Raw genomic sequence first — 18,487 nt, forward strand, 5'->3', positions numbered from 1 at the left:
ATTCCTTCACTGTGGCTGGGTCAAAGTACTGAAACTCCCTCCCTAACCGCACTGTGGGTGTACCTACACTTCATGGGCTGCAGCAGTTCGGGAACGTGAAGGCTAATTAAAGGGTGGATAATAAATACTAGCTTTGCCAGTAATGCTGACATCCCAAAAATGAATTTTAAAACTACACTTGCTGCTTTCTAATGTAACACAAACTGTGGAGATCCAGAGCTGGAGTTTTACAGTGCAGTCTGATGAGGGAATGTGCTGAGTTTCTGTCCTTCCTTTGCCTGAACAGGCTGCCTTTTGCTCAAGAGAAACAAGTTGATTTGCAGACTGTGTTTCCAGTGTCAGCAAAGCTGCCAGTGTCCTGTCCACTCACCCATCCACCATCTGCTGACAACCAACAGTTTTTCCAACTTTAGTCATGAGTTCTTTATTCCAGAAGCATCCAGATTTCCGGGGTATTCAGTATCACTAGTATATAAATGGGACTAGCTGCTGGGATGGAGCCTGGTGTGGAGACAAGGTCGCAAATCGCCAGCAATATGGATCTTACAATTCAGTACCCTTGGTTCAGGCATTCGCTGACATCTTTCTATCCAAGCCGCCTTTTTGATCAGTTTTTTGGAGAAGGGCCTTTCGATTATGATCTCTTTCCTTTTTTCTCTTCCACTGTCAGCCCCTACTACAGGCTGCCAGCATTCCGCAACTTTCTGGATTCAGGCATTTCGGAGGTAAAATCTCACTTTGTAATTGCAAGGATTATGAATTAAAAGCTTGTGTAGTGAGGCAGCAGAAATCCCGTGATATTGAGTGAGTTTTATCAGGAACAGTATGATTTATTTCAGATAGTTAGCCAATTCCATCTCCTAAAATTTCAGCTCAAAATTTCCTTTGAATTCAGTAATAACTTGTCAGAGTAAACAGTTATCAAAATAAATTTAGAATCAGCTCAAGGCGAGAGATTCTGTTGCTCTTATTCCTGACCTTTGATGAGGGTATATGGGCTGGGGGTGGGGTGGGGGTGAGGATGGGGTGGGTGCTGGGGATGGGGTTGGAGGTGAGGGTGAGTACTAGGGTGGGGTGGGTGACGGGGGTGGATGATGGGATGAGGCTGGGGTGGGTGCTGGGGGTGGGGGTGGGTGCGGGGGTGAGGGTGGGTGCTGGGGGTGGGTGCTGGGGGTGGGTGCTGGGATGAGGGTGGGGTGGGTGCTGGAGGTGGGGGTGGGTGCTGGGGTGGGGGTGGGGTGGGGCTGAGGGTGGGTGCTGGGGGTGGGGGTGGGTTCTGGGATGAGGGTGGGGTGGGTGCTGATGGGTGTTTTGGCAGCAGGCTGGGTGGACCTGGTGTGGGTAAATGCTGCCTAGTGCCAGTCTGGGCACAATGTGGGTATGCCGGCGTTGGACTGGCGTAAACACAGTAAAAAGTCTGACAACACCAGGTTTTAATCCAGCCGATTTATTTGATAATAGACTCACAAGCTTTCAGGTTACCCCCTTCGTCAGGTGAATGGAGAGTTCTGGCCTCAGACAGAGCACATAAAGCACAGACAGTTTAGAGATTACTGATTAAAATGCGAATCCTTACACCTAACCTGCTGTTCAAGACCTGAAGTGGCTGACAATGTGAGTGGAAGGAGCACTGATCACAGGTTAAAGAGATGTGTATTGTCTCCAGACAGTACAGTAAGTGAGGTTTTGCAAACCCAGGCAAGTCACGGGGGTTACAGATAGTGTGACATGAACCCAAGATCCCTGTTGAGACCGTCCTCATGTGTGCGGAACTTGGCTATCAGTCTCTGTTCAGCGACTCTGCACTGTCGTGTGTTGTGAAGGCCGCCTTGGAGAATGCTTACCCGAAGGTCAGAGGCTGAATGCCCGTGACCACTGAAGTGTTCGCCAACAGGAAGGGAACAGTCTTGCCTGGTGATTGTCGAGCGATGTTCATTCATCCGTTGTCATAGTGTCTGCATGGTCTCCCCAATGCCAAAACTCTCCATTCACCTGACAAAGGGTAAATCCCGAAAGCTTGTGAGTTTACTATCAAATAAATCGGTTGGACTAAAACCTGGTGTTTACCCCAGTCTGGGCAGGCAGAGAAAGAGAAACAGATTGAAGAGCAGGAGGGAGTGTGTCTCACTCTGGCTGCTGGAAGTGGCTGTCATGTGATAATGTTGAGTCTGCAATTGCCTTAACATAGAACATAGAACACTACAGCACAAACAGGCCCTTCGGCCCACAAGTTGCGCCGATCATATCCCTACCTACCAGGCCATAGACCTATCTATAACTCCCAATCCCATTAAATCCCATGTACTCATCCAGAGGCTTTTAAAAGACCCCAGCAAGTTCGCCTCCACCACCACTGACGGCAGCCGATTCCCCTCACTCACTACCCTCTGAGTGAAAAACTTACCCCTAACATCTCCTCTGTACTTGCTTCCCAGCACCTTAAACCTGTGTCCTCTCATAGTGACCATTTCAGCCCTGGGAAATAATCACCGAGAATCCACCCTATCTATTCCTGTCAACATTTTATAAACCTCTATCAGGTCGCCTCTCAACCTGCGTCTCTCCAGAGAGAAGAGACCCAGCTCCCTCAACCTATCTTCATAAGGCATGCCTCCCAATCCAGGCAACATCCTTGTAAATCTCCTCTGCACCCTCTCAATAGCTTCCACATCCTTCCTGTAGTGAGGCGACCAGGACTGCACACGGTACCTTCATTTCGCTCCTTCACTTACAGAGAAACATTGAAAATAAGAGCTGGAATAGACCATTTGGCCCTTCAAGCCTGTTCCACCATTCATTATGATCTTGGCTGATCCGTGAATTTGATACCCTGATGCCACCTTCCCCCCCCTGGTATCCATTGATCACTTTAGCCCCAAGAGCTGTGTCTAATTTCTTAATCTATTCCTTCATCTCCAAAATGTGCAGGTTAGATGGATTGGCCATGTTAAATTGCCTCTTACTGTCCTAAGCTGTGCAGGTTAGGGGGTTAATGAGGTAAATACATGGGGTTATGGGGATAGGGCTTGGTTAATAAAATAATAAAATATGTCTGGGGACTGAGGTAGTCTGAGCTCTGCTGTCAGGTGTTTGAACATGCTGCCTGGACACAGTTTACTGCATTTACTTTCATCACATTTAAGTTGTACAGGTTTGCAGCTCCCTGAGGCAAACCCATTGAAGTAGGTGCCAGAACTAGGGGAGGTGATGGCCTCGTGGTATTATCGTTAAATTATTAATCCAGAGACTCAGCTAATGTTCTGGGAATCTGGATTTGAATCCCACCACGGCAACTGGTGGAATTTGAATTCAATAAAAAAAATCTGGAATTAAGAATCTTACTGATGACCATGAAACCATTATCAATTGTTGGGAAAAACCCATCTGGTTCACTCACGTCCTTTAGGGAGGGAAATCTGCTGTCCTTATCTGGTCTGGCCAGCATGTGACTCCAGAGCCACAGCAATGTGGGTGACCCTCAACCGTCCTTGGGCAACTATGTTTGGGCAAAAAATACTGGCCAGCCAGTGACACCCAAGTGCCATGAATAAATAAAAATAACTCTCCCTTTTCTCAGTGTTTAGCACGTGGAAGCTATTGAGAGGGTGCAGAGGAGATTTACAAGGATATTGCCTGGATTGGGAGGCATGCCTTATGAAGATAGTTTGAGGGAGCTAGGACTCTTCTCCCTGGAGAGACGAAGGTTGAGAGGCGACCTGATAGAGGTTTATAAAATGTTGACAGGAATAGATAGGGTGGATTCTCAGAGGCTATTTCCCAGGGCTGAAATGGTCACTACGAGAGGACATGGGTTTAAGGTGCTGGGAAGCAAGTACAGAAGTGATGTTAGGGGAAAGTTTTTCACTCAGAGGGTAGTGAGTGAGTGGAATCGGCTGCCGTCGGTGGTGGTAGAGGCGAACTCGCTGGGGTCTTTTAAAAGACTTCTGGATGAGTATATGGGATCTAATGGGATTGGGGGTTATAGATAGGTCTATGGCTTAGTAGGTATAGAAGTGATCGGCGCAACTAGTGGGCCGAAGGGCCTGTTTGTGCTGTAGTGTTCTATGTTCTATGTTAAGGTGCTCTGTAAGAGTGTTAGTGCAGACTCGATGGACCAAATAGCCTCTTCCTGCACTGTAGGGATTGTCTGATTCTATCAATACCTCTTTCCAACTTTATGTTTCGGTCTACAGCCTTCAGAATTCCACCCGCTAGTCTAGCTGACGCCCCCCCCCCCAACACACTCCCAACAGACCAACTCCCTCCTGAAGGCAGAACCTCCCAATGGGAGACAGGCAACCCCCCGGCTGAGAACCCGCCCCATAGTCCACCCCAGTCACTGGCCTCCCTGCAGACCTGATATGGAGATGCTGGTGTTGGACTGGGGTAAACACAGTAAGAAATCTCACAACACCAGGTTAAAGTCCAACAGGCTTATTTTGATAGTAAACCCCCAAGCTTTCAGAAACGCTGTTCCTTCATCAGGTGAGTGGAAAGTTCTGATCAGAGAAGGGCATATAAAGTCACACACAGTTTACAGGGTACTGATTAGAATGCGAGTCTTTACAGCTAATCTGCTATTCAAGGTGCAGACAATGTGAGTGGGGATCTGGTTAGACTTTAACCTGGTTGTGAGATTTCTTACTGTGTTCCTGCAGACCAACAGATCCCCATGCTGAGAGTCAACAAGACCACCGCGGACAGCCTCCCAGGCCCTGCCCACAATAGCGCACACCCTTGGCAGTGCTGGGTCACAGGCTGGCACTGCCCAGGTGCCCATGCACAGGGGACACCACCCCCAGCCACCTGACCCCCTGTGAGGTTCCCATCACTCTTCCTTTATTTGTCTCCCACAAGCTCTCAGTATGCAGGGAACGACTGTAAATCCCGCTGGAATGAAAGGCTCCTGCCGGGATGGGAGGTGCTATTAGACTCGGCAGGTTCCGTGCCGGGCCTGATAGTGACATTTAAAATAGATTAAAAATATATTTAAAACAGATTAAAATCACTTACCACTCTACCCTCCGAAAACCAGCGGGAAGTGCAGTCCCAATTACCCCTGTTCTCCCGCTCTACGAGACACACAAATCCCGTGAAATCCCAACCCACGTATCCCCCAAACCAACCTGCCATCAGACAATCACCCCACCCCAAGGTTTCTGTAATCTTCTCACTGACTTCATTTAAAACACGGGGGCGACAAAACCTGGTCCGAGGCAGTTGTCATCTTTCAATCTCATCATTTCCCTCTACACTGTCCCCCCATCAAACACTCCCAGGACAGGTACAGCACAGGGTTAGATACAGAGTAAAGCTCCCTCTACACTGTCCCCCCATCAAACACTCCCAGGACAGGTACAGCACGGGGTTAGATACAGAGTAAAGCCCCTTCTACACTGTCCCCGTCAAACACTCCCAGGACAGGTACAGCACGAGGTTAGATACAGAGTAAAGCTTCTTCTACACTGTCCCCCATCAAACACTCCCAGGACACGACAGCACAGGGTTAGATACAGAGTAAAGCTCCCTCTACACTGTCCCCATCAAACACTCCCAGGACAGGTACAGCATGGGGTTAGATACAGAGTAAAGCTCCCTCTACACTCTGTCCATCAAACACTCCCAGGACAGGTACAGCACGGGGTTAGATACAGAGTAAAGCTCCCTCTACACTGTCCCCCCATCAAACACTCCCAGGACAGGTAAAGCACGGGGTTAGATACAGAGTAAAGCCCCTTCTACACTGTCCCCCCATCAAACACTCCCAGGACAGGTACAGCACGGGGTTAGATATAGAGTAAAGCCCCTTCTACACTGTCCCCCCATCAAACACTCCCAGGACAGGTACAGCACAGGGTTAGATACAGAGTATAGCTCCCTCTACACTGTCCCCCCATCAAACACTCCCAGGACAGGTACAGCACAGGGTTAGATACAGAGTAAAGCTCCCTCTACACTGTCCCTCCATCAAACACTCCCAGGACAGGTACAGCACGGGGTTAGATACAGAGTAAAGCTCCCTCTACACTGTCCCCCATCAAACACTCCCAGGACAGGTACAGCACGGGGTTAGATACAGAGTAAAGCTCCCTCTACACTGTCCCCCATCAAACACTCCCAGGACAGGTACAGCACGGGGTTAGATACAGAGTAAAGCTCCCTCTACACTGTCTCCATCAAACACTCCCAGGACAGGTACAGCACAGGGTTAGATACAGAGTAAAGCTCCCTCTACACTGTCCCCCATCAAACACTCCCAGGACAGGTACAGCACGGGGTTAGATACAGAGAAAGCTCCCTCTACACTGTCCCCCCATCAAACACTCCCAGGACAGGTACAGCACGGGGTTAGATACAGAGTAAAGCTCCCTCTACACTGTCCCCCATCAAACACTCCCAGGACAGGTACAGCACGGGGTTAGATACAGAGTAAAGCTCCCTCTACACTGTCCCCATCAAACACTCCCAGGACAGGTACAGCACGGGGTAAATCTATTTGGATCAATGTATACCTGAGGGAGTTAACGGTTCGTGTAGATTGGTTAAACTGAATGCCCTGTTTCTCTGTTACATTTTCGATCTGCATCCATGAATATATTGAATGATTTTCCTCATTGAATACTCTGCTGAAGTGCGACACAGATTCTTCCTGGAAAGTTCCAAGCTGGAATATTTTGTATGTGGGCTGTGTGTTACTGGCTACAAATATTGTGTTTCAGGTTCGTTCTGAGAAGGACAGATTTATAATTAATCTGCACGTCAAACACTTCTCACCTGAGGATCTAAATGTCAAAATTGTTGATGACTTTGTGGAGATTCATGGGAAACACGCAGAACGACAGGTGAGTTCACGGGTTCACTCTTCAAATTGCCTCTTAACTTTCAATTACCTTTCACCGAGTGGGATTGTGTATGGGATGGCTTTGTAACCCAAACTCAACCCTCCTGCCAGTGTCACTTACTGGTCACAAGAACCTTGATCCTCCCATTAATCAGTGGCAGACTTCACTGTCTTTGTAAATTGCCCCATTGGGCAGACACAGCTTGGTTCATGAAGGGGAGGGCATGTTTAACTAATTCAGTGGAATTCTTTGAAGACATTACAAGCATGGTGGACAATGGAAAACCTGTGGATGTGGTGTATCTGGATTTCCAGAAAGCATTTGACAAGGTGCCAAAGATTGCTACATAAGATAAAGGTGCACTGTGTTATGAGTAATGTATTAGCGTGGATAGAGGATTGGTTAACTAACAGAAAGCAAAGAGTGGGGAGTAAATGGGTGTTTTTCTGGTTAGCGATCAGTGACTAGTGCTGTGCCTCAGGGATCAGTGTTGGGTCCGCAATTGTTTACGATTTACATAAATGATTTGGAGTTGGGGACCAAGTGTAGTGTGTCAAAATTCACAGATGACACTAAGATGGCTGGCAGATCAAAGTGTGCAGAGGATGCTGAAAGTCTGTAAAGGGATATAGATAATCTAAGTGAATGGGTGAGGGTCTGGCAGATGGAGTACAATGTTGATAAATGTGGGGTCATCCATTTTGGCAGAAAAAATCAGCAAAATGGACTATTATTTAAATGGTAAAAAATTGCAGTATGCTGCTGTGCAGACGGACCTGGGTGTCCTTGTGCATAGAACATAGAACAGTCCAGCACAGTACAGGCCCTTCAGCCCCCAATGTTGTGCTGAGCTTTGTCCAATCCCAAGATCAAGCTATCCCATTCCCTATCATTCTGGAGTGCTCCATGTGTCTATCCAATAACCACTTGAAAGTTCCTAAAGTGTTCGACTCCACTATCACAGCAGGCAGTGTATTCCACACCCCAACCACTCTCTGAGTAAAGAATCTACCTCGGACATCCCTCCTATATCTCCCACCATGAACCTTATAGTTATGCCCCCCTAGTAACAGCTACATCCACCTGAGGAAATAGTCTCTGCACGTCCACTCTATCAATCCCCCTCATTATCTTATAAACCTCTATTAAGTCGCCTCTCATCCTCCTCCGCTCTAAAGAGAAAAGCCCCAGCTCCCTCAACCTTTCCTCATAAGACCTACCCTCCAAACCAGGCAGCATCCTGGTAAATCTCCTCTGCACTCTCTCCAATGCTTCCACATCCTTCTTATAGTGAGGTAACCAGAACTGAACACAATATTCCAAATGTAGTCTCACCAAGGTCCTGTATAGTTGTAGCATAACCCCACGGCTCTTAAACTCAAACCCCTATTAATAAACACTAACACACTATAGACCTTCTTCACGGCTCTATCCACTTGAGTGGCAACCTTCAGAGATCTGTGGATATGAACCCCAAGATCTCTCTGTTCCTCCACATTCCTCAGAACCCTGCCGTTGACCCTGTAATCCGCATTCAAGTTTGTCCTACCAAAATGAATCACCTCACACTTATCAGGATTAAACTCCATCTGTCACTTTTCGGCCCAGCTCTGCATCCTATCAATGTCTCTTTGCAGCCTACAAGAGCCCTTTGCCTCAGCATGAATTGCAAAAAGTTGGTGTGTAGGTACAGCTTATGTTACAGCTGTATAAGGTGCTGGTGAGGCCACACCTGGAGTTACTGTGTACAGTTTTGGTCTCCTTACTTGAGAAAGGATATACTGGTACTGGAGAGGGGACAGAGGAGATTCACTAGGTTGATTCCAGAGTTGAGAGGGTTGGATTATGAGGAGAGACTGAGTAGACTGGGGCTATACTCATTGGAATTCAGAAGAATGAAGGGAGATCTTATAGGAACATATAAGATTATGAAGGGAATAGACAAGATAGAAGTAGGGAAGTTGTTTTCACTGGTGGGTGAAACTAGAACTAGGGGGCATGGCCTCAAAATAAGGGGAACAGATTTAGGACTGAGTTGAGGAGAAACTTCTTCACACAAAGGGTTGTGAATCTGTGGAATTCCCTGCCCAGTTGAGGCTCCCTCATTGAATATTTTTAAGGCAAGGATAGATAAATTTTTGAACAGTAAAGGAATTAAGGGTTATGGTGAGCAGGCGGGTAAGTGGAGCTGAGTCCATGAAAAGATCAGCCATGATCTTACTGAATGGTGGAGCAGGCCTGAGGGGCCAGGTGGCCTACTCCTGCTGTTGTTGTGTGTTCTTATGTATGACGTGTATCAGCAGAACTGGCTAAGAATGATGGGGTCCCTAAGCTAGGCCTGGTAAGATTCATCATGTTTGGGGAGGTGGGGGGGGTGGATTCAGATATCATGGGGGTGGCTGAGGTATCTGGACGCAGAGTCGGATATCCCGGTGGATAGGGTTGGAGGCATATTTGGGACACAGCCGGATACCCTGGGACTACTCTCACTGAGATAGAAGCAAAGTGTGAAATTTCTGCTGCTCTTTGTGAATTTGTGGAAGATCTGACATCCTGTTACACATAAAGAATAGAAACAGGAGGAGGCCATTCTGCCCCTTGAGCCTGCTCTGTTATTCAGCTAGATCATGGCTGATCTTCCAACTCAATGCCATTCTCGTGCACTATCCCAATATTCCTGATATCTTTAAAATCTAGAAATCTATCGATCTCTTTCTGGAACTCAATGACTGAACCTTCACAACTCTATGGAGCAAAGAATTCAAAACATCCACCAACCTCTGAGTGAAGACATTTCTCTTCATTTCATAAGTTTATAAAATATAGGAGCAGAATTAGGCCATTTGGCCCTTCGAGTCTGTTCCACCATTCGATCATGGCTGATGTGCTCCTCATCCCCAATTTCCTGATTTTTGATTTGATTTGATTTATTATTGTCACATGTATTAGAATACAGTGAAAAGTATTGTTTCTTGCTCACTATACAAAGCATACCATTCATAGAGAAGGAAAGGAGAGAGTGCAGAATGTAGTGTTACAGTCATAGCTAGGGTGTAGAGAAAGATCAACTTAATACAAGGAAAGTCCATTCAAAAGTCTGACAGCAACAGGGAAGAAGCTGTTCTTGAGTCGGTTGGTACGTGACCTCAGAGTTTTGTATTTTTTCCCAAAGGAAGAAGGTGGAAGAGAGAATGTCCAGGGTGCATGGTCGGGGGGGGAGGGTGGGGTTCTTAATTATACCGGCTGCTTTTCTGAGGCAGGGGAAAGTGTAGACAGAGTCAATGGATGGGAGACTGGTTTGTGCGATGGATTGGGCTTCATTCATGACCTTTTGTAGTTCCTTGCGGTCTTGGGCAGAACAGGAGCCCAGACCAAGCTGTGATACAACCAGAAAGAATGCTTTCTATGATGCACCTGTAAAAGTTGGTGAGAGTCGTAGCTGACATGCCAAATTTATTAGTTTTCTGAGAAAGTAGAGGCATTGGTGGCCTTTCTTAACTATAGTGTCAGCATGGGGGGGACCAGGACAGGTTGTCAGTGATCTGGACACCTAAAAACTTGAAGCTCTGGACTGTTTCTACTTTGTCCCCGTTGATGTAGACAGGGGCATGTTCCCCACTACACTTCCTGAAGTCAATGCCTAGCTCCTTTGTTTTGTTGACATTGAGGAGAGATTATTGTTGCCGCATCAGTTCACCAGATTCTCGATCTCATTCCTGTACTCTCCCCATAACCTTTCAACTTTTTATCAATTAAAAATCTGTCTAACTCCTCCTTAAAATTACTCATTCCTGGCTTGGGTTACTGTCTGTGTGGAGTCTGCACATTCTTCCCATGTCTGCGTGGGTTTCCTCCCACAGTCTGAAAGACGTACTGGTTAGATGGATTGGCCATGCTAAATTCTCCCTCAGTATACCTGAACAGGTGCTAGAGTGTGGCAACTAAAGGATTTTCACAGTAACTTAATTCATGGAGTCATAGAAATTTACAGTATTGAAACAGGCCCTTCGGCCCAACTTGTCCATGCCACCCTTTTTTTTAAAACCCCTAAGCTAGTCCCAATTGCCCACATTTGGCCCATATCCCTCTATACCCATCACACCCATGTAACTGTCTAAATACTCTTTAAAAGATAAAATTGTACCTGCCTCTACTACTACCTCTGGCAGCTTGTCCCAGACACTCACCACCCTCTGTGTGAAAAAATTGCCCCTCTGGACACTTTTGTATCTCTCCCCTCTCACCTTAAACCTATGCCCTCTAGTTTTAGACTCCCCTACCTTTGGGAAAAGATATTGACTATCTTGCTGATCTGTGCCCCTCATTATTTTATAGACCTCTATAAGATCACCCCTCAGCCTCCTACACTCCAGAGAAAAAAGTCCCAGTCTATCCAGCCTCTCCTTACAACTCAATCCATCAAGTCCCGATAGCTATTGTTTAATAGCAGTGTTGCTGCAAGTTTAATTTCATAAGCCTACTTGTGACACTAATAAACTTTAAACTTTGCACAAAGAATAATCCAGATATGCCAGAGATGAGTCTGGTGGACATTTATTTTCTCTTTGGAAAGTATAATCTTTCTTAGGTACAGAGACCAAAACAGTACACAATATTCTACGTGTGGCCTCACCAAAGTTTGATACAACTGCAGCAAGACATCTTTACTCCTGTACTGTAACCCTTCATGATGAAGGCCAACATACTATTTGCTTCCTGACAAACATATGAACAAGGAGCAGGAGTAGGCCATTCAGCCCCTCCAGCCTGCTCTGCCATTTAATAAGATAGTAAGAAGTCTCACAACACCAGGTTAAAGTCCAACAGGTTTATTTGGCAGCTCGAGCTTTCATGAGTCACCTGGTGAAGGAGTCTGAGACTCCAAAAGTTCGTGCTATCAAATAAACTGGTTGGACTTTAACCTGGTGTTGTGAGACTTCTTACTGTGCTTACCCCAGTCCAACACCGGCATCTCCACATCATTCAATAAGATCACAGCTGATCTGATAGTAACCTCAAACCTCCATCCTGCCTTCCCCCCGTTAACCTATCACCCCTTTTCTTACTCAGAATCTATCCTCCTCTGCCTTAAAACTGTGCACAAACTCTGAATCCACCGCCTTTACAACAGAGTTCCAAAGGCTCGTGACCCACTGAGAGAGAGAATTTTGCCTCATTTCCCTTTTAAATGGATAACATCTTATTTTTAAACAATGGCCACTAGTTCTAGATGATCTGAGAAGTGAAAACATTCTTTCCACATCCATCCTTTTAATAACTCACAGGATCTCAATCTGGTCATCTTTTACTCCTCTGAATTCCACTGGAGAACTACCCTCAGCTGTTCAGCCTTTCCTCATTAGGTAAGTTAAAGTTAAAGTTTATTTATTAGTCACAAGTAGGCTAACATTAACACTGCAGTGAAGTTAGTATGATATTCCCCTTGTTGCCTGTTCAGGTTACACTGAGGGAGAATTTAGCGTGGCCAATGCACCCTAACCAGCACATGGTTCAGACTGTGGGAGGAAACCAGAACACCTAGAGGAAACCCATGCAGACATGGGGAGAACGTGCTGACTCCACACAGAGTGACCCAAGCCGGGAATCAAACACAGGTCCCTGGTGCAGTGAAGCAGCAGTGCTAACCACTGTGCCACCGTGCTGCCCATTACCCACCCATTCCTGGTATTAGTCTGGTAAATCTTCTCTGAACGATGTCTAATGCATTTACATTTTTCCTTAAATAAGGAGGCCAATACTGTACACAATACTCCAATACACAATACTTAGCAACTCCTGATACTGAAGCAGTTCATGTTCAAATGCAGCTGACTGGGCCTGGAGGCCTGGAATGCATCTGCTTAAATGCAAGGAGTATAACAGGTAAAACAGATGAACTTAGAGCCTTGATTCTTGTGTGGAACTTGGATGTGGTTGCAATAACGGAGACTTGGTTAAAAGAGGGACAGGACTGGCAGCTAAGTATTCTAGGATATTAATGCTTTAGGTGAGACAGAGGAGAAGGTAAGAGAGATGGGGGAACGATTGAGGAATCTGGGTCTGTACTCGTTGGAGTTTAGAAGGATGAGGGGGGATCTTATTGAAACTTACAGGATACTGTGAGGCCCTGGATAGAGTGGGTGTGGAGAGGATGTTTCCACTAGTAGGAAAAACTAGAACCAGAGAGGGCACAACCTCAGGGTAAAGGGACGATCCTTTAAAACAGAGATGAGGAGGAATTTCTTCAGTCAGAGAGTGGGGAATGTGTGGAATTCTTTGTCTTAAAGACACTCAGTGACCCGGCCTCCACAGCCATTTGCAGCAAATAGATCGGTTCCTGATTAATAAGGGGATCGGGGGTTATGGGGAAAAGGCAGGAGAATGGGGATGAGAAAAATATCAGCCATGATTGAATGGCAGAGCAGACTCGATGGGCCGAGTGGCCTCATTCTGCTCCTATGTCTTATGGTCTTATGGGAGTTAGGGAACATATTACAGCTGTATAGAAGGAGGAGCACCTTGAAGAATCATGTAACGAGACACTGTGGGTAGAGTTCAGAAGCAGGAGAGGAGCAGTCACCGTGACAGGGGTCCACTACAGGCCTCCCAACAGCCCACGGGATGTTGAGGAACGGATACATAAGCAGATTCTGGACAGATGTAGAAATAATAGGGTTGTTGTAGTGAGAGACTTTAATTTTCCTCATATTGAAATCCCTTAGTGTTAAGGGTCCAGATGATAAGGAATTTGTCCAGGAAGGTTTTTTGGAATAATACGTGGACAGCCTGACTAAAGAGGGGACTCAGCTAGACCGGGCAATAGGGAGTGAGCCTGGTCAGGTCATCAAAGTTGCAGTGGGGGGAACACATGGCGAACAGTGTCCATAATTCCGTAAGTTTTCGGGTACTCATGGAAAAGTATAAGTGTTGCCCTAGGGTTAAGGTGCTAAACTGGAGGAAGGCTAACTACAACCAGATTAGGCAGGATTTGAAGGCTGTTGTTTGGGAGAGGCTGTTTGAGGGCAAATCCATTTTTGGCATGTGGGAGTTTTTTAAGGAACAATCATTTGGAGTACAGGACAGGCATGTGCCTGTGAAAAGGAAAGAATGGAAAGGCAGGATTCTGGAACCGTGGATGGCCAGGGAAATTGCAAGTCTGGTCAAAAAGAAAGAGGATGCATACATGAGGTGTAGGCAACTAAAAACAGATTTAGCATTTGAAGAATACAGGGAAAGTAGAAAAGAGCTCAAACAGGGAGTTAGGAGGGCAAAAGGGGTCACAAAACATCCTTGGCAGGCAGGATTAAGGAGAATTCCAACGCATTTTATACATATATTAGGAACAAGAGGGTAGCTCAAGGAAGAGTTGGTCCACTTAAGAAACAAGGAGGGAAATTATACATAGAACCAAAGGAAGTGGGTGAAATCCTTTATGAGTCATTTGCATCTGTATTCACAAAGGACAGGGACACTTTGATTGATGGTGTCTCAGAGGTAAATGTAAACCCTTTAGAACAAGTCGTTACAGGAAGGATGTGAAAGCTATTGAGAGGGTGCAGAGGAGATTTACAAGGATGTTGCCTGGATTGGGAGGCATGACTTATGAAGATAGGTTGAGGGAGCTGGGACTCTTCTCCCTGGAGATACGAAGGTTGAGAGGTGACCTGATAGAGGTTTATCAGATGTTGAGAAGTATTGATTGGGTGGATTCTCAGAGGCTATTTCCCAGGGCTGAAATGGTCGCTGCGAGAGGGCACAGGTTTAAGGTGCTGGAGAGTAGGTACAGAGGAGATTTACCATTTATATAGATGATCTGGAGGAGGGAACCAAGTGTATGGTGTCGAAATTTGCTGATGACACCAAGATTGGGGGAACGGCAAATTGTGCGGAGGGTGTGGAGAGTCTGCAGAAGGATCTAGATAGGCTGGGCAAATGGGCCAGGAACTGGCAAATGGAATTTAATGTTGGCAAGTGTGAGGTGGTCCACTTTGGTAGGAATAATGGTAGGAAGGATTATTACTTACATGGCGAAAAACTGCAGCATGCTACGGTGCAGAGGGACCTCGGGGTCCTTGTGCATGAGTCGCAAAAACCCAGCCTGCAGGTGCAGCAGGTGGTCAGGAAGGCGAATGGGATGCTGGCCTTCATAGCGAGGGGGATTGAATATAAAAGTAGGGAGGTCTTGCTGCAACTGTACAGGGCACTGGTGAGGCTGCAGCTGGAGTAGTGTGTGCAGTTTTGGTCGCCGAACTTACGCAAGGATATTTTGGCCTTGGAGGGAGTGCAGAGGAGGTTTACTAGGCTGATGCCGGAGTTGAGGGGGTTGAACTATGAGGAGAGGCTGAATAAACTAGGCTTGTACTTGTTAGAGTTTAGAAGAATGAGGGGAGATCTCATTGAGACGTATAAGATGATGAATGGGATGGATAGGATAGAGGTGGAGAGACTCTTCCCGCTCAGAAAAGACAGTAGGACTAGGGGGCACAGCCTCAAGATAAAGGGGGGGCGGTTTAGAACGGAGTTGAGGAGGAACTTCTTCACTCAAAGGGTGGTGAATCTCTGGAATTCTCTGCCCGTTGAAGTGGTGGAGGCTGCCTCGCTAAATATTTTTAAGACGTGGGTTGATGGGTTTTTGATAAGCGAGGGGATTAAGGGTTATGGGGAGAGGGCGGGAATGTGGAACTGAGCCACGACAGATCAGCCATGATCTTATTGAATGGCGGGGCAGGCTCGAAGGGCTAGTTGGCCTACTCCTGCTCCTATTTCTTATGTTCTTATGAGATGTCAGGGGTAAGTTTTTCACTCAGAGGGTGGCGGGTGCGTGGAACGGGCTGCCGGCAATGATGGTGAAGGTGGATTCGATAGGGTCTTTTAAGAGACTTTTAGATAAGTCCATGGAATTTAGTAAGGTAGAGGGTTATAGGTAAGCCTAGTAATCTCTAAGGTAGGGACATGTTTGGGGCAGGGCCTGTTTGTGCTGTAGTTCTGTGTTTCTATGTTTCTATCATTTTGAGGAAGGAAGATTAAGTGATTTAAAAAGCATTAAGGTAGAGAAATTCCCAGGGCCAGATGGCATCTATCCCAGACTACTGAGGGAGACAAGAGATGAAATTGCTGGGCCTCTAACAGAAATCTCTGTTTCCTTGTTGGCCACAGGTGAGGTCCCAGAGGATTGGAGGATAGCCAATGTTGTCCCGTTATTTAAGAAGGGTAACAAGGATAACCAGTGTAATTGTAGGCCATTGAACTTGATGTCAGTCATAGTGAAATTGTTGGAAAAGATTCTTCAGGATAGGATCTGTACACATTTGGAACTAAATGGTGTTATTGGCAACAGACCGTATGGCTTTGTATATGGGAGATCATGTCTCACTAATTGAGTTTTTTGAGAAAGTGACAAAAATGATTGACGAGGGAAGGGCTGTGGGTGTTGTCTACATGGACTTTAGTAAAACATTTGACAAGGTCCCTCATGGCAGGTTGGTACAAAAGGTTAAATCACACAGAATCAAGGGTGGACTAGCTAGATGGATTCAGAATTGGCTTGTTCATAGAGGCCAGAGGGTAGCAGTGGAAGGGTGTTTTTCTGTAACTAGTAGTGTTCCGCAGGGATCAGTGCTGGGATCTCTGCTGTTTGTAATATACATAAATGACTTGGAAGAAAACGTAGCTGGTCTGATTAGCAAGTTTGTGGATGATACTAAGATTGGCAGAGTTGCGGATAGTGATGAAGATTGTCAGAGATTACAGCAGGATATAGATAGGTTGGAAAATTGGGCAGAGAAATGGCAGATGGAATTTAATCCAGACAAATGCAAGGTGATGCATTTTGGTAGATCCAGTTCAGGTGCGAGCTATAAAATAAATGGCAGAACCATTAGAAGCAAAGACACACAGAGAGATCTGGGAGTACAGGTCCACAGATCCTTAAAAGTGGCAGCACAGGTGGAAAAGGTGGTGAAGAAGGCATATGGCATGCTTGTCTTCATTGGCTGGGGCATTGAGTATATAAATTGGCAAATGATGTTACAGCTATATAGAACATTGGTTCGGCCACATTTGGAATACTGTGTCCAATTCTGGTCACCACACTACCTGAAGGGTGTGGAGGCTTTGGAGAGAGTGCAGAAAAGGTTTACCAGGATGTTGCCTGGTATGGGGGGGTATTAGCTATGAAGAGAGATTGGGTAAACTGGGGTTGTTCTCCCTGGAAAGACGGAGAATGAGGTGAGACCTGACAGAAGTTTATAAAATTATGAGAGGTAAAGATAGGGTGAACAGTTGGAAGTTTTTTCCCAGGGCAAAAATGACAATCACAAAAGGGGCATAAGTTCAAAGTAAGGGAGGGAAAGTTCAGTGGAGATGTGCAGGGGAAGTTTTTTACACAGATGTTGTTGAGAGCCTGGAGTGCACTGCCAAGTGATGAGGTTGAGGCAGTTACATTAGCCACATTTAAGACTTACCTTGATAGACACAGGAACAGAAGTGGAATACAGAGATACAGGCGGTTGGTTTAGACAGGTAGGTGTGATCAGTACAGGCTTGGAGAGCCGAAGGGTCTGTTCCTGTGCTGTACTGTTCTTTGTTATTTATTCAGCAAGATCTGGACAATATCCAGACCTGGGCCAACATGTAACAGTAACATTCGCGCTACACAAATGCCAGGCAGTGACCATCACCAATAAGAGACACTCTAATCATCACCATCAGTGTAACCGTCACTGAATCTCCCACTGTCAATATCCTTGATGTCACCATTGACCAGAAACTCAACTGGACTCATCGCATAACAGTAGCTGCAAGAACTCACCTCCTGACTCCCCAAAGCCTGTCCACCATCTACAAGGCTCAAGTCAGGAGTGTGATGGAATACTTCCCATTTCCCTTGATGGTGCAGCTCCAACAACACTCAAGAAGCTTTCCACTTTACCAGGACAAAGCAGCCCACTTGATTGGCACCAGATCTACAAACATTCAATCCCTCCACCTCCAGCCTCAATAGCAGCAGCGTGTACTATCTACAAGATGCACTGCAACAATTCATCAAAGATCCTTAGACAGCACCTTCCAAACACACGACAATTTACATCTAAAAGAACATGGGCAGCAGCTAATAGGAACAACACCACCTGCAAGTTCCCCTCCAAGTCACTCATCATCCTGACTCATCACCGTTCCTTCACAGTCGCTGGGTCAAAATCCTGGAATTCCCTCCCTAATGTCATTGTGGACTGCAGTGATTCAAGAAGACAGCTCACCACCATCTTCTCCAGGGTAACTAGGGACAGGCAATAGATGCTGGCCAACGGCGACGCCCATGTTTCACAAATGAATTTAAAAAAATATGGTCTCACCATTGCCCTGTACAACTGAAGCATAACCTCTACTTTTGTGTTCAATTCCTCTCATAATAAACAATAATATTCTATTAGCTTTCCTAAATACTCACTGTACCTACTTACTAACCTTTTGTAATGCATTCACTAGGACACCCAGATCCCTCTGAACCTTAGTGCTCTGCAATCTCTCACTGTTTAGATAGTATGCTTTTTTTATTCTTCATGCCAAAATGGACAATTTCATATTTTCTCGCATTATATTCTATTTGCTCTATCTTTGCCCACTCATTTACCCTACCCCTTTGG

General features: G+C 46.1%; 1 protein-coding gene across 1 annotated transcript in view; it reads left to right on the forward strand.

Annotated features, from left to right (window-relative positions):
* Positions 1-530: 530 nt before the first annotated feature.
* The window catches only part of cryaa (crystallin, alpha A), a 33,671-nt gene continuing 15,714 nt past the window's right edge, over positions 531-18,487 (forward strand). Inside the window, exons 1-2 of the mRNA XM_080182538.1 lie at positions 531-725; positions 6,720-6,842. Coding sequence (XP_080038664.1) covers positions 537-725; positions 6,720-6,842 — 312 coding nt within the window. The 5' untranslated portion in view covers positions 531-536. The remainder of the gene's footprint in view (positions 726-6,719; positions 6,843-18,487) is intronic.

The sequence above is a fragment of the Carcharhinus amblyrhynchos genome, unplaced genomic scaffold (assembly GCF_965287045.1).
Source record: "Carcharhinus amblyrhynchos unplaced genomic scaffold, sCarAmb.v2.hapA scaffold_65, whole genome shotgun sequence".
Classification (NCBI taxonomy): domain Eukaryota; kingdom Metazoa; phylum Chordata; class Chondrichthyes; order Carcharhiniformes; family Carcharhinidae; genus Carcharhinus; species Carcharhinus amblyrhynchos.